Source organism: Erythranthe guttata, chromosome 6 (assembly GCF_056151865.1).
Source record: "Erythranthe guttata isolate IM_541 chromosome 6, IM_541, whole genome shotgun sequence".
NCBI lineage: Eukaryota > Viridiplantae > Streptophyta > Magnoliopsida > Lamiales > Phrymaceae > Erythranthe > Erythranthe guttata.
The window spans coordinates 7405151-7420028 of record NC_142538.1 but is presented as its reverse complement, the minus strand read 5'-3'; the positions used below and the strand labels follow the sequence as shown (position 1 = coordinate 7420028).

The window sequence follows — 14878 nt, the reverse complement described above, 5'->3', positions numbered from 1 at the left end:
ATAAATACAAGTTACAATGCAGTTTACTCACTAAACTGCCAAGGGACACATGGCGGCACGCAGGCCAGCCACTTGGCTCACTAATCTAACATAAAGGGACGGTTTTCTAATCCTTTGCTGATGCCAACCGCTCCGCAACTGCCTTCCTTAACTTCCCGAGTCAATTAGCTGTCCGGCTTGCCCAATCGGCGCTCACGCACGCCCAAGGATCGAATCCGCCCGCACGCGTTTAATTCAGCCCGCTTGCCTTGTCAACACTTGCCATGCTTTTCTCGGCCAAGCACCTCAATGCTTGCCAATCACTCGAAACCCTTGCCTTGTATTTCTCGGCCAAGCACCTCAATACTTGCCCAACTTTCGGCCACCGTTTGGCCCATGTGTAGCTTGCCTTGTGCCAACATTTCTTGGCACCATTTCTTTGACTACACGGTCTTTGGCACGCCCGCACATCGGGCTGCCTTCATCGACTTGCCCACGCTTGTCAAGTCGTGGTCGATTTCCTTCGAACGCTCGTTTGCCCAAGTTATCGGCCGCATGCCGATCACTGCCCACGCTTGTCCGCATTTGCTGCCGAGCAACGCCCGTGCCAGCCACTAGTAATCTCGATCACCGTTCCCACTTGAACCAAGCCGGTCCTTGCTTTCTCGGACAAAACACCCCGAATGCTTGTCCGACACTCGACCACTCATTGGCCGATTGTGTGGCTGTCTTGTGCCAACCTTCACTTGGCACCATTTATCGGTCATGACTCGGCCACACTCGAGTCATTACCGATACCACCGATTAAGGGGGTAACAGACCTCCCCCACCAACGATGTTCGACGCCCTCGTCGAACCGACACCATCGGCTTCAGCTTTCCCTCGTTTCCACTTGTCTTGCCACCGTACACGATTGTGCTTGATCCACAGCACCACATCGAATCCCAACTCCCAAGTCTGATCCCACGAACTTCCCACAAATTCTTTCAGCCCTCGGAAAAACGAACGCCAACCACGTTCAAACGGCAGCACCCAACCACAAATGAAAATACTAGTTTTTGGCACAACTAGTACTTTATCTCGATTGCCCCGCCAATCAAGAAAGGAGACTTCCAACCCACGAAAATCACCCAAGCACAGCTTCCATTTCACCCACAACAGAAACCAACCAACCAAATATCCAACACGCAACGCAAACTCAGAAAATACCACATTTCGAACCCACAAATCATGCCACACACGGCAGCAACTTAGAACAAAAGTAAGGCCACCATGCCCATTCAAAAGCCCAAATGAATACCTCAACTTGCCTTCAGCCCTTGTCTCATTTCTCGGCAATGCACGTACAAGCAAACCAGCCCGAGAATTCACCGTCTTGTTTCGAACGGCTGCAATTAGGCTCGATGACTCCTCGTCGTTCGATTCTGCCTCCAATTGCACCGCAGCCAACATTTCTACCGGTCTCTTTCCCGCCTTTGCTTTCGTCACGTACGAGCATTCGACGAAGCATGGACTCTCTTTGTCCATAATCATTAGCCCTCCGAGAAATGGTATCACCGCAGCCTTGGCAGCAAGTAGGAACTCTTGCCCCAAAATCACATCGAAATCATCTAGTGGTACGGCAGTCAATCCGCACTGCCCTTTCCAAGAACCGATCACAAGATCGACATCGGTTCTGCCTTTCACCGGCCCCGCTTCTGAATTCACAGCCTTCACTTGACTTGCATGTTTTGAGAGAGTCAAGCCCGGCTTCTTGACTTCTCTCTCGGCAACGAAGTTGTGAGTTGCTCCCGAATCAACCATCGCATTCACTTCTTTGCTATTGATCAGCACCGAGGCATACATCAAGCCCTTGGTGCCGTTTGGTGCCTTGTCCACGACCAAAGCACTCAGCAACTGAATCGGATTCGCACGCCTCGTTTCGTCCGAATCCTCACTATCCGACTCCCGCATCAAAGCATTCAACTTGCTCTTCTTAGGACAGTCCCTCATCCGGTGGTTGCCGTCACATAGAAAGCAGCCCCGGTTTTGCTTGTTGACGACGGGCTGTCCAACGGTCTTCGTTTGTACCGAGGACCCTTCGCCATCACCGCTCTCTTTCTGCTTCCAATTTCGGCCACCCTTGCCACCGAACTTCTTTCCCTTGGACTTATCCCTCTTCGAGCCTTCCTTATCGGAATCATCGGCCCCCATCACCTTGTAATCGACAAGTCGGTCCGCTGCCGAGATGGCACTTGGCAGATCCTTCACACCTTGTCTCCGCAACTCGGTTTGAGCCCATGGCTGCAAGCCAGCCATGAAGTTGAACAGCTTATCTTCATCGGACATGTCACGTATGTCAAGGAGCAGAGAACTGAATTCTTTGACATACTCTCTCACACTTCCCTTGTGCTTCAATTGCCGAAGGGATTCCCTTGCCAACCAACTCGTGTTGCAAGGAAGGAATTGTTCTTTCAACTCCCTCTTCAACGATTCCCAGGTTTCAATTTTGTCCCGATTGGCACTAGCATCGTCGGAAAGACGTGCTCGCCACCACAACTTCGCATCACCCGACAAGTACATGCTTGTAATGGTCACCTTCTCTTGATCGGACACATTCGCTGCCTGGAAATAGTTCTCCATGTCCCAAAGGAAGTTTTCTAACTCCTTTGCGCTACGTGCACCACCAAACGTAGCAGGTTCGGGCACCCGTACTTTGGACGACGACGATCTGCCCTCAACAGCACTCGACGTCCCCTCACGAATCGCCCGTTTCACCACAGCCAAATCCGTCAAAACCGTCTCCAACTTGGCTTCAACAGCATCATTTAGCAACCCAAGATCTTCAGCAGCACTTGCCATCCTAGTCTCCACAAATTCTGGTAGATCGGCTATGGATTTGGATAGCCGTTCGAACGCTTGTTGCCCATCAACAAGTTGTTGGAGAATAGGGGTTGCTCTCAGATCAACGGGCGGCCCAACAAGAGTCTCAAGACGTTGCAACCTCGCTTCCAAATCGAGCAACGCTGCTCGTGTAGGATTCATCATTGAGGAAGAACCCGAATCTTCCATGTCGAAGAACACCGTTCAGAACCCGAGAACCGGGCTCTGATACCAACTGTTACAGGGGTTAATTTACCACCGAAATTTTCCCACCGTACGGCCTGATTTACGCACTAAATCAGTCAGCCTACTCAGCACTTCCTCACGCAAACGTATGGCACCATTGTTCTATCAAATGAACAGCAACAATCACAAGTATGCAGCGGAAATCGAACAACACAAGCAATTTACGAGCAACGCTCAACCTTTATTAATTCACTCACGAACAATACAAGGAAAGCCCTTGGTGCACACACAAAATCCTCACAACAGATGCTATTGATTGCAATCAGAGTCACTCTCTATGGCTGGTTCGGATTTGTGCACTCAAGGGCCAATAAATACAAGTTACAATGCAGTTTACTCACTAAACTGCCAAGGGACACATGGCGGCACGCAGGCCAGCCACTTGGCTCACTAATCTAACATAAAGGGACGGTTTTCTAAGCCTTTGCTGATGCCAACCGCTCCGCAACTGCCTTCCTTAACTTCCCGAGTCAATTAGCTGCCCGGCTTGCCCAATCGGCGCTCACGCACGCCCAAGGATCGAATCCGCCCGCACGCGTTTAATTCAGCCCGCTTGCCTTGTCAACACTTGCCATGCTTTTCTCGGCCAAGCACCTCAATGCTTGCCAATCACTCGAAACCCTTGCCTTGTATTTCTCGGCCAAGCACCTCAATACTTGCCCAACTTTCGGCCACCGTTTGGCCCATGTGTAGCTTGCCTTGTGCCAACATTTCTTGGCACCATTTCTTTGACTACACGGTCTTTGGCACGCCCGCACATCGGGCTGCCTTCATCGACTTGCCCACGCTTGTCAAGTCGTGGTCGATTTCCTTCGAACGCTCGTTTGCCCAAGTTATCGGCCGCATGCCGATCACTGCCCACGCTTGTCCGCATTTGCTGCCGAGCAACGCCCGTGCCAGCCACAAGTAATCTCGATCACCGTTCCCACTTGAACCAAGCCGGTCCTTGCTTTCTCGGACAAAACACCCCGAATGCTTGTCCGACACTCGACCACTCATTGGCCGATTGTGTGGCTGTCTTGTGCCAACCTTCACTTGGCACCATTTATCGGTCATGACTCGGCCACACTCGAGTCATTACCGATACCACCGATTAAGGGGGTAACAGACCTCCCCCACCAACGATGTTCGACGCCCTCGTCGAACCGACACCATCGGCTTCAGCTTTCCCTCGTTTCCACTTGTCTTGCCACCGTACACGATTGTGCTTGATCCACAGCACCACATCGAATCCCAACTCCCAAGTCTGATCCCACGAACTTCCCACAAATTCTTTCAGCCCTCGGAAAAACGAACGCCAACCACGTTCAAACGGCAGCACCCAACCACAAATGAAAATACTAGTTTTTGGCACAACTAGTACTTTATCTCGATTGCCCCGCCAATCAAGAAAGGAGACTTCCAACCCACGAAAATCACCCAAGCACAGCTTCCATTTCACCCACAATAGAAACCAACCAACCAAATATCCAACACGCAACGCAAACTCAGAAAATACCACATTTCGAACCCACAAATCATGCCACACACGGCAGCAACTTAGAACAAAAGTAAGGCCACCATGCCCATTCAAAAGCCCAAATGTCAAGTTCATTATTTTTAATAAGTAAAAAGTTAGTCCATGGTACCAACGCAATGCAACTCTTCACAACTTTTTATTGCAATACAAGAAGACAATCGCCCAACTTTTAAGAGCAATGAGGAGATTTAAAGATGAACTCAATATAAATTTAAAGTTTCACAAAAATAAGTAACTATAGATTTATTTTTTACAATCTTATAATTTGGAATCTTTTAGTAATTATTATTTTATAGTTTCATTGGGACCAATATATATACACTGGAATTTTAAAAAAAAAATATTATCTTATTATTTTATCGATTAGGGTCCAATTTTGTATCGGTCCCAAGTTGGGACTAGACAAATTATTAATTTTATTGATGTTATTAATTTATCAAGTATTAGTTTATAAAGGTTTTACTGTAGCGATTTACAATTGGGTATCAAATGACAAATATGATAAAGTGAAAGGGTTTTAAATACGATTGATAGAAATTTGATGTCAAATGATTTACAATTCGAACACACAAACAAAATTGCCCCGAGGGCTTACTTCTCAAGAGAGATTCGGTTTGTCTTTGTCCCCTCTCTTATGTTTGCCTTTTTTCCTCTCATTCGAATTTATAAATCAACCTACAGAAATAAGGCGATAAGTGGTGGATGATAACTTGCAGAACGTGTGTAAGTGAAGATGTTACAGATAACGAAGATGAACAAAAAAATCGATAAATGTTTTATCTATCTGCTAAAGCACTTTGAGATATTGTAAATTGAAATTGTTGTTGAACTCGTGCATGATATATTTGTTACAATATATAATATGTAACACATATCTCCAAAAAATTGAAAATATAGACCCAAGAATTCGTCTCACCATCTGCAAGAGGAAAAAAAACTTAGATTATACATATGAACATTTACAAAAAAGAAGAAAAAACCCGTTACGTACTTTCGTACGTTGAAAATTGAAATTCTTATTAACCTCATACGAGTGAGAAGCTGATGAAGAAAATTATAAGAGTAGTTGTTGAGATGTTATAGATACTGTCATATAGTGGAGAGTTCTCGTGGTTTTCAATTTTTATATAGGGAGGTGCTAAATAGTACACTAAAAATTATTGAATCATGCACATAAATTACAAAAATTCTCTCTCTATCTTAAAATATTTTTCTCTCTAAGAGCAACTCCAATGGGGAGATATCAAAATGGAGCATTAAATATTCATTTGATGCTTTATATAATACTTTGATACTCTTGCTAAAAATTCACTCCAACCACATGTATCAAATAGATTATCAAATTTTAAGTATATGAATAATTATATTTTTAAATGACACGTGTTAAATAGTGATAGGTTAATTGGGTGGTTATATTTTTTTTACCTCATTTTCCGGGGAGTATTTTTACACTCCGGGTTGGTTGAGTATCAAAATGATTCTCACATTAATGCCTCCATTGGATGAGGATTTTTTAATTTTGAAGTATCAATGTGGCAGTTTCTTAGTTTGATACTTCATTTAGTGCCTCCATTGGAGTTGCTCTAAGAGGAACTCCAATGGGGTAATTAAATGGAGTATCAAATGGTAAAACTATCATTTTGATACTCCAAATCTCAAAAATTCCCCTCCAACGAAGGTATCTAAGTACTATTTTTTTGATACTTCACTTCCATGAGGTGCAAAAATGTAAAAAAAAAAATAAAAAAAAAAAAAAATCAAGTAATTCTGAAAAATCTCAACCGCAATGTCAAGTGTAATAAAATAAATCTCAGCAAATTTCCAAAGAAAATGGATAAGTAGGTTCCTTCGACCCTACACCCGGTGAAAAACACCGGGTGGGTCTTCTGCTGCCACGTGTTCTTTTTTTTATTTTTTCAAAATCCCTAAAGGTAAACCCTAGCGGGGAATCTATTATAAAATACAAAAAATAGACACGTGGCAGCAGAAAACCCACCCGATGTTTTTCACCGTGTATAGAATCGAACAAATCCGGATAAGTATATTTAAATGAGTTTTTTGATGTATAAAAACTAGTTTTTCTACTTGTAAACCCTACTCAACTCACGCAACTCAATAAATAATTTGCAAGAAAAACTTATCACCCACAAAAGTTTTAATTTTTTTAAATGTTTAAGAAAATTCATAATTGATTGGTAATTTTTGTTGTGATTGCGTTTTCTTTTGGAATATAATTTTAAATAAAGAAATTATTTTTTTATGGTCTGACTACAAAGTAAATTATTTGATTATTGATTTTGTGATTGTTGTATATATATTGTTCTTGCTAATATGAATATTTGGGTGCTTTGATTGCTCTATATTCTAGTATAATATTCTCTAGCTCATTAATTATAGTATTTTGTGAACCTGTAATCCAAATAGATTTTTATGTTTTATGGCACTAGTAGAAAAATGGCTTTTTACTATGTTCATTAACCGTAGCAAAAGATATCAAATTTGTAGTAAAAAGGCTTTTGCTATGCATTTGCTACAAATTTCCCCCGTAGCATATACGGGCGTGACAAAAGTTTTGATACGGTAAATGGCCGTACCAAATACTTTTTTGGTACGGTAAATCCAAGTATTTACTACAACTTCAAAATTGTTCTGTAGTAAAAATTACCTTTTATTACGGTTTTTCACTGTAGCAAACAAATTCGTAGTAATAAGCAAATTTTCTACTAGTGTGTATTGATTTTTCTTTATAATTATATTATCTTTTCTCTTTAAGATGAATTCAGGTTACAATGGAAGTTTCACGGATCTTTTGAATGACGACTCGCTTGTGTATGAAGACAGTTGTGCATCGACTCAAATATAGATATCGAAGGCACAAACAAGGTTCAAGTTCAACCTAGATCAAAGAGGTCATCAAATTTCTCTCGCGAAGAAGATATTTGTATTGTTCAACCAATGTTGTCTCTTTCTTTTGTCTTCTTCTTCTTTAGTTGCTCTAATGAGCATTTCAAGATCATCAGTGTTCGAATCTGAATCCGTCCAGAAAGTCGTTAAAACAATGTGATTTAGATGCATGGTAAATTGAAGAAAAGGAAGATGATATCATAGAATTTGAGATCGAGCTGTATGATAAATATGAAAATAATATAATATATATCATAATATTCTCTCCTATCCAAATATATTCACAAGATTTGTCAAAGATTTAGTTTGGGGTCACGTAACAAACTAGGATCCGAAGACACAAATTCTGCTAGTTTTCATCAACAATATACTAAAAAGTTGTTGAATTAGTTTAATTAGCGTTTAATCATTTTATTTTGAAAATAATACTTTATTTGGTACATTGCGTTGGAATGTATAAATTTTGTAGGGATATCAAAGTACTATATCAAACATCAATTTAGTATTTGATCATCCATTTTGGTACCTCCCATTGGAGATGCTCTAACCATTTTCTATGTCACTTTCCTCTTAACTTAATTTCAGAAAATAATATAAAATTTAAACAATTTTTTTAATTTTTGCATAAAATTCCCTTATATTGTAGAAAATGTGCACTAAATCCCCATTTGTTATGAAAAAATTACATAAAATCTCCTCCATAGTTATCGGTGTTAACTTTTAGCGGAAAAAGGAATTTCGCGCGAAGTAAACTAAAACATAAGAGAATTTTACGCAAAATAAAAAACTTAGGGGGATTTGGCACAAATTTTCCTTAATAAGAGGGTTGAAATGCTGTTTACCTCAGAAATTCATTATCAATTCGCAACTAATTGACTAAAGTTCACTTCCAATTTATAAACTCATAAAAACCTACAATTGAATACACTAAGCACATATTCATACATAAAAACTCGACAACGCATGACGAATTAAAATTAGAAAAAAAAAATTGAAGAAGACACATGACTATTGACTAACCAATCAAGAACTAAACTAAATTATAAAATTTCTCTGTATATCGAGAAAAAAAGTTATATACAAAAACAAAATCACGTAATCTAAGAACACGAAAAAATAATTAAAAACAGTTCAACACATCTAAGCAGTCGCCACGACACAACACATTTGAAATTTCTAGAAAGAACGAAGATATAAAAAAATCACAAATTAGGACCACCCTATGACCAAATTATGAAAAAAAACCCATTTTGTTTGGGTAATTACAGGTATTCCTTCTTTTAAATATTTTTATATATAATTTATGTAATTCAGTTATTTACCGAGGTCAAATCGTATATTCAGTTCGGTAAACGGTAAGCAATGTTGGCGTACCGAAATTTCGGTTTGGTTTTACCGATTTAACATCTCTAAATTTACCTCTAGATGGAATTTTTCGTAAGATAATACATAGTTGAAGGGGTGGCTATAATTACCCAAACATGAGGGAAATTTTCATAATTTGACTATAACTCAGGGTTAGCCGTAATTTGGCCTATAAAAAATCCATTATCCAAAGGCTTTAATGTAGTCGAATCGACAAAAAATCCGAATGATTTCTTCGAGTTTCATGATTTGCTTCAACGAACTTTCAGCAAATGAAATTATTTAAAAGAAAAAAAGTGTGTAACTTTTACTAATTATTGTGGATCCAAGGGACTATTAGCTAATTAACCCTAAATTCAAGGATTAGTTTGGCTGTCAACTCCAAGTCTAAACGGCAATTAAGATCCTAACGCTAAATATCAGGAAAAATTCGGATAGAAATCGACCTGGGAATTTGGAGGTGGTGGTGACGTTGGTCAGGCCGCCGCACGGAAAATGAGAAATTAAATTCACCGCAATTATCGCTAACTCCGAGGCGGTTTCCTTACGGTTTGGGGGTCACCGATTTTCACCCCCTCCCCCCCCCCCCCCCCCCCCCCCCCCCCACAACCAACCACAATTTAAAAAAAAAAAATCAAAAAACCTACCGATTCGGCAATTCACATTGATTTTTTTGATTAATCTATTGTAAATTTTGGCGGTGGTCGCTTTTAAAAGGTTTTTTTCTAGGTACTTGGGGTTTTTAATCTCCGCTCTGCAACCACCGGAGCAAGCCTATTTCATCGCGGCGGCCGGAATTTGGTAGGTGGAGAACATTTCTTCTTAATTTTCCAGATAATTACCAAAATTGTTCGCCGGATTATTTACCATTTAAAGCTTAATTGAGACGTAATTAATGATAATTACCTGTTTTTCATTTTTTTGAATTCTTCCAACTCCTCGTTGGCCTTATCGGTTTATATATATTATATCTATATATGCGCGCTCGTGTGTGTGTTTGTGTTTATCTGTCTCTGGTAAATATCCAAATTCCAAATAGATCAGCCTTCACTACCACTAGTTATTATCCATTATTGATGCAACTCAGCATCTCAATCATGTGGCTGTAAATATTTTTTTTCTATAATTCATGTCAGAATTACTGAGCTGTATACATATATATATATAGCAGTATATTTGTGCTGTAAGATTGACAAATTAAAAAAAGGCCTAACTTTTTTTATTCTTCTTTCATTAGCAGAGAGGATGAAGGTAGAAAAACAGGGAAGTGGAGTTGATGCTCCACTACTCCCCGAACTTCAGCCAATCAACGATGATTCGAGATCCGACGAGGGTGCTTCGATTTCCGGTGCGATATTCAACATCTCCACCGGCATGGTTGGAGCTGGGATTATGTCTATCCCTGCGACTTTTAAGTTCTTGGGTGTAATCCCAAGCTTTGTGGTTATCTTAGTTATCGCTTATTTTGTCGAAGTCACTGTGGAGTTCCTCTTGAAGTACACCCATTCGGGTGAGTCGAATTCGTATGGCGAATTGATGGCCGAGTCTTTTGGGAAGTTCGGATCTGTTGCGCTCCAAATTTGTGTCATGATCACCAATCTCGGTGCTCTGATCATTTATTTGATTATAATCGGTGAGTTTCTTTAGTTTAATAACAGTAATTGATGGATCTCTGAAGAATCTTTTATGTTATCTGTTTGTATCTGTAAGATTTGTTCGATTGGGGTTTCTGGTTTACGATTTCGCTTATTAATTCGGAAATTCCGAGTTGCTGAGGCTGTTTGGAATGTGTGTCTTTTCTTGCTGTAAATGGTTTCTTGATTTAGATGGGATTTGGAATATTTTAGATGATTCCAACATTCGTTTTTAGGTTAAACAGCGGCATTCTAATCATTTTTCGATTTGCTGATAAATTGTACAGGAGATGTTCTGTCGGGAAATGAATCGGAAGGAACAGTGCACTTGGGTGTTTTACAGGAATGGTTTGGTGTTCATTGGTGGAACTCACGAGCAATCTCGCTGCTTTTCGTTGTGCTCTTTGTCTTACTTCCTTTACTTCTTCTACGACGCATAGGTTAGTTTGGAAGTCTGTAGGTTACTTATGAAGCCGTCTTATGATTAAGGATTAATAATACAAGAGGACCAATATTTGTACAGTTTGTCACCTGCAGATTCACTAAGGCATGCCTCAGCTATATCTGTTCTACTAGCAGCATTTTTTGTTGCCATATGCTCGGCTTTGGCAATACATGCCGTCTGGGTAGGGAAAGCACAACGACCAAGGCTAGTCCCGGACTTCACTAATGGCGTTTCCGCAATTAGTCTCTTCACCACTATTCCCATCTTTGCCACTGCTTTCGGATGTCATGTAAACGGTAAGAATCCAATTCGAAAGAGCCACTAAAATATATCGATTGCAAAATTTAAAGGCAAAAAAAAAAAAAATTGCGACTGTTTTATCTCTCTTTTGCAAAACTGTGTGTACTTCTTCTCCCACGTATGGAAGAAACCGATTTAGATGATAATATATGTACTTGCAGTTCATCCCATTAGAGCAGAGCTCGGGAGACCTTCAGATATGAGCTCAGCAGTCCGAATATCGCTCGTATTATGTGTTGGGATATACTTTGCAGTTGGCTTCTTTGGCTACCTGTTATTTGGGGACTCGATAATGGCTGACATGCTAGTCAACTTCGATGAAATCTCAGATTCTGTGATTAGTACTATTATCAACGACGTTGTCAGATTGAGTTACGCTATTCACCTCATGCTCGTTTTTCCGGTGATGAACTACTCTCTGAGGGTCAATGTTGATGAATTATTCTTCCCAAAAAGGCCTCTCTTGGCCACTGAAAGAGTTCGATTTTTGTCTCTGACGTGTATTTTACTTGCGTTTATATACGTGGCGGCTATAGCTATTCCGAATATATGGTACTTCTTTCAGTTTATGGGGACAACTACAGTCATGTTTCTCATGTTTATATTCCCAAGCTCGATTGTCCTGAGGTAATTTTTATTTCGTTACCATTACTTTATTAATGCATTCTTTTTATTAGTTGCTTGATTGTAATATTATTATTTTTAATTTTTTTTTTGGTACTTGCAGAGATATTCGGTGTATGTCGACCAGGCGGGATAAGGTATTGGCAGTGTTGGTGATCTTGCTGGCAGTTGGAACGAGCTTGATTGCCATTTTCTCAAATTTGTCGGATTACTTTGGAAATAAGTGACGATTGAAAATGTAGACCAAGAAACGATACAATACTTTGTTAGCTCCGCTTGTTGAATGGCCATTATCTCTCGTTTATTATCCGGATTATTTTGAGAAGAAACGAACGATATATTCCTTGTTATACTACATGCTTGACAAGTTCAAATTCAACAATTTTACAACTGATAAAGTAGAAAAATAAAAGAACACACTTCAAACTTGGGTACTTTTTCGAATCCAATTACATCACACTAAATCGCAAAACAGATTTCTTAACCAGAGATATCAATGGACTTAACCTCAGGTTTCTTCACCTCCTCCTTCGGCACAGTCACAGTCAGCACACCATTCTCCATCGCCGCCTTCACCTCCTCCAATTTTGCATTCTCCGGCAGCCTGAATCTGCGGATGAACTTGCCGGAGCTTCTCTCGATGCGGTGCCACTTGTCGTTCTTCTCCTCTTTCTCCTTGCTTCTCTCTCCGCTGATCTGGAGAATGTTCCCATCTTCAACCTCAACCTTCACTTCCTCTTTCTTCAGTCCGGGAACATCCACTTTAAACAAGTGGGCCTCCGGCGTTTCTTTCCAGTCGATTCGAGCGTTGGCAACCGCGGTTGTTTCTCTGGCGGAGGTGGGAAAACCCTGGAATGGATCCCAAATGTCCAATGAAAACGGATCGAACACGTTGCTCCGGCGGCCATTGCCGAATAAGCTTGGAATCAGAGACATTATTTCAGTTTTTTTATGAAGTGAAAAATGTTAATTGCTTGTTTGAATTAATTTTTTATTTTTTATTGATCTCTTTTCGATTGCGAAAACTCTGAAATATTTGGTGAGGAATTATGAAGGAGGAGCATGCTTATTTATATGGGTGAGAAGATGATTCTGGCACTTGCATGGAATTCATGTAGGAGAAAACGAATTTCAGGAAAACTTCTAAAATTTTCCAGAGAATACTACTCCTTTCTCGTGCTTCTTCATGAATTATTAATTTATTATTACCTTCCTACTAAATCATTATATTAGTTTCTTGCAGTATTTACTTGATAATTTTGATTAATTCTCTTCAATTTTTATGGGTAAATTTGAAATATTCAAATTCAATAAAAATATAGGGGCTCTTTGAGAAAACCCCCTCATTATTTTTTTTAATTAAGGGAGGCCCAAAATATTTTAGTCCATTTGAGAAAAGTCCACACCCATTTTCAGCCATTATGCTTTCCAGCTTTGTCCCCACCCGCCACATCATCACTGGGTCACGCTCAGCAATTTTTTTTTTTTTTTTCCGTTTTTTTTCTTAATCGACTATGAAGCATAGTCGATTAAGCCTTAATCGACTATGCTTCATAGTCGATTAAGGAAATTATTTAATTATTTAATTTTTTTTTTGTTTTTTTAATTTTATTTTTCTATATCAGGTGTATTAATCGACTATGATGAAGCATAGTCGATTAAGAATCTGCTACTAAACATAACAAATTACAACTGCGAAAAAATGCAAAATCAACTATATTTTAGAAAGAAAAAAAAAATATACAAACGTTATAAATGATTTATACAATTGAAACAATAAACAAGAAATCCAAAAAAAATAAAAAGAACTGGAGTCGATCAACCTTAATCGAATACCAGAACATAGTCGATTAGCTTAATCGACTATGAACATGTACATAGTCGATTAAAAAATAAATTCTATTTAAATTAACCTTCCGATATGCTCAACACCGACTTTGGAGAAGGGATCGCCCGCCGCACTTCCTCCGGCCGTTACGTCAGCTACTCACACGACGACCTGGACAGCGAACTCGGCAGCAACGACTTCCTCAACTACACTGTCCAGATGCCGCCCACACCTGACAACCAGCCCAACAACAACACCACCGGCAACAACCCCGGCTCCGCCCAAAAAGTGGAGGAGCAGTTCGTCTCCAACTCCCTCTTCACCGGCGGCTTCAACAGCATCACCCGCGCCCACCTCATGGACAAAGTCATCGACTCCTCCTCCGACGCCAATTCCCACCACCCCCTAATGGGCGCCGCCGCCGCCAAGGGCTCGTCGTGCTCCGTCAACTAATGCGACGGCAAGGCCATGATCGATACCCTGCCGTACGAATTTGTGTGTGTGTGTGTGTGTGTGTGTTTTTATGTGTGCGAGAGAAAGAGGAGAGAGAGAGAGAGAGAAAGAGAGAGAAGAGATAAGAGTGAGAAAGGGTGGTTTGAGAATTATTAAATAATATTTGGGTAAAATATTAGGTAAGGGGGTTTTCTCTAATTATTTTTGGGAGGGGGGTTTTTCTTAACTCATTTACCTAGATGAGGGGGGTATTGCTAATTATCCCAAAAATATATTGCTTTTATAAATACATGGTTTACTATATTGAGTATTTACCATGTTCAAGTCTTCCTACTGTTGACTTTTTCTTTTTGGAATGACTAACTTGCTGCATGTACACAAGTACACAACACGCATTTGTAAAGTTATATTCTTTCCATATATATGTTGCTTTAAATTTAAAACAAAATATTTTATATATTTTTCATTTTATAATCCCAATACTAAAATATTTTATATATTTTTTATTTAATAATCCCGATACTGTTTTAGTTATATATTTTTTAATTATGCCTTATTGGTCTAATAATATTTATGTTTACTAAAATCAAGACACATTTATTGAGATTTTTAAAAAAATCTGTACAAAGGTAAAAAACATCTATTTTCCATCTTTTTATTATTATTGTTTTTTTTTTTTTTTACCAAATGTTCTTTATACCAAATGTTTGACTTTGTAC

General features: G+C 39.7%; 2 protein-coding genes across 8 annotated transcripts; one reads left to right on the top strand and one right to left on the bottom strand.

The window, feature by feature from the left end:
- Positions 1-9078: 9078 nt before the first annotated feature.
- LOC105960398 (amino acid transporter AVT6C) lies at positions 9079-12245 on the top strand. 7 transcript variants are annotated; one of them, XM_012984564.2, is made up of 6 exons: positions 9079-9676; positions 10113-10508; positions 10797-10949; positions 11047-11250; positions 11416-11881; positions 11982-12245. In XM_012984564.2, exons 2-6 carry the CDS (start codon positions 10121-10123, stop codon positions 12103-12105), a joined length of 1335 nt encoding a protein of 444 aa, XP_012840018.2. In that variant the 5' UTR covers positions 9079-9676; positions 10113-10120; the 3' UTR covers positions 12106-12245. The 7 variants fall into 7 exon arrangements, with proteins under 7 accessions (XP_012840018.2, XP_012840017.2, XP_088675894.1 ...); XM_012984563.2 differs by having other exon boundaries at positions 9206-9676; positions 10116-10508; XM_088819768.1 differs by having other exon boundaries at positions 9493-9710; positions 10119-10508.
- A 113-nt stretch (positions 12246-12358) lies between these two features.
- Positions 12359-12953, bottom strand: LOC105960399 (18.1 kDa class I heat shock protein). The gene has a single exon (XM_012984566.2). It carries the CDS (start codon positions 12812-12814, stop codon positions 12359-12361), a length of 456 nt encoding a protein of 151 aa, XP_012840020.2. The 5' UTR covers positions 12815-12953.
- Positions 12954-14878: the final 1925 nt, after the last annotated feature.

Coding starts and splice junctions, on each gene's coding strand:
- LOC105960398 (XM_012984564.2), top strand. CDS start 10,121: ATGAAGGTAGAAAAACAGGGAAGTGGAGTTGATGCTCCACTACTCCCC. Junction 10,509..10,796: donor CATTTATTTGATTATAATCG/GTGAGTTTCTTT, acceptor TAAATTGTACAG/GAGATGTTCTGTCGGGAAAT. Junction 10,950..11,046: donor ACTTCTTCTACGACGCATAG/GTTAGTTTGGAA, acceptor TGTCACCTGCAG/ATTCACTAAGGCATGCCTCA.
- LOC105960399 (XM_012984566.2), bottom strand. CDS start 12,814: ATGTCTCTGATTCCAAGCTTATTCGGCAATGGCCGCCGGAGCAACGTG.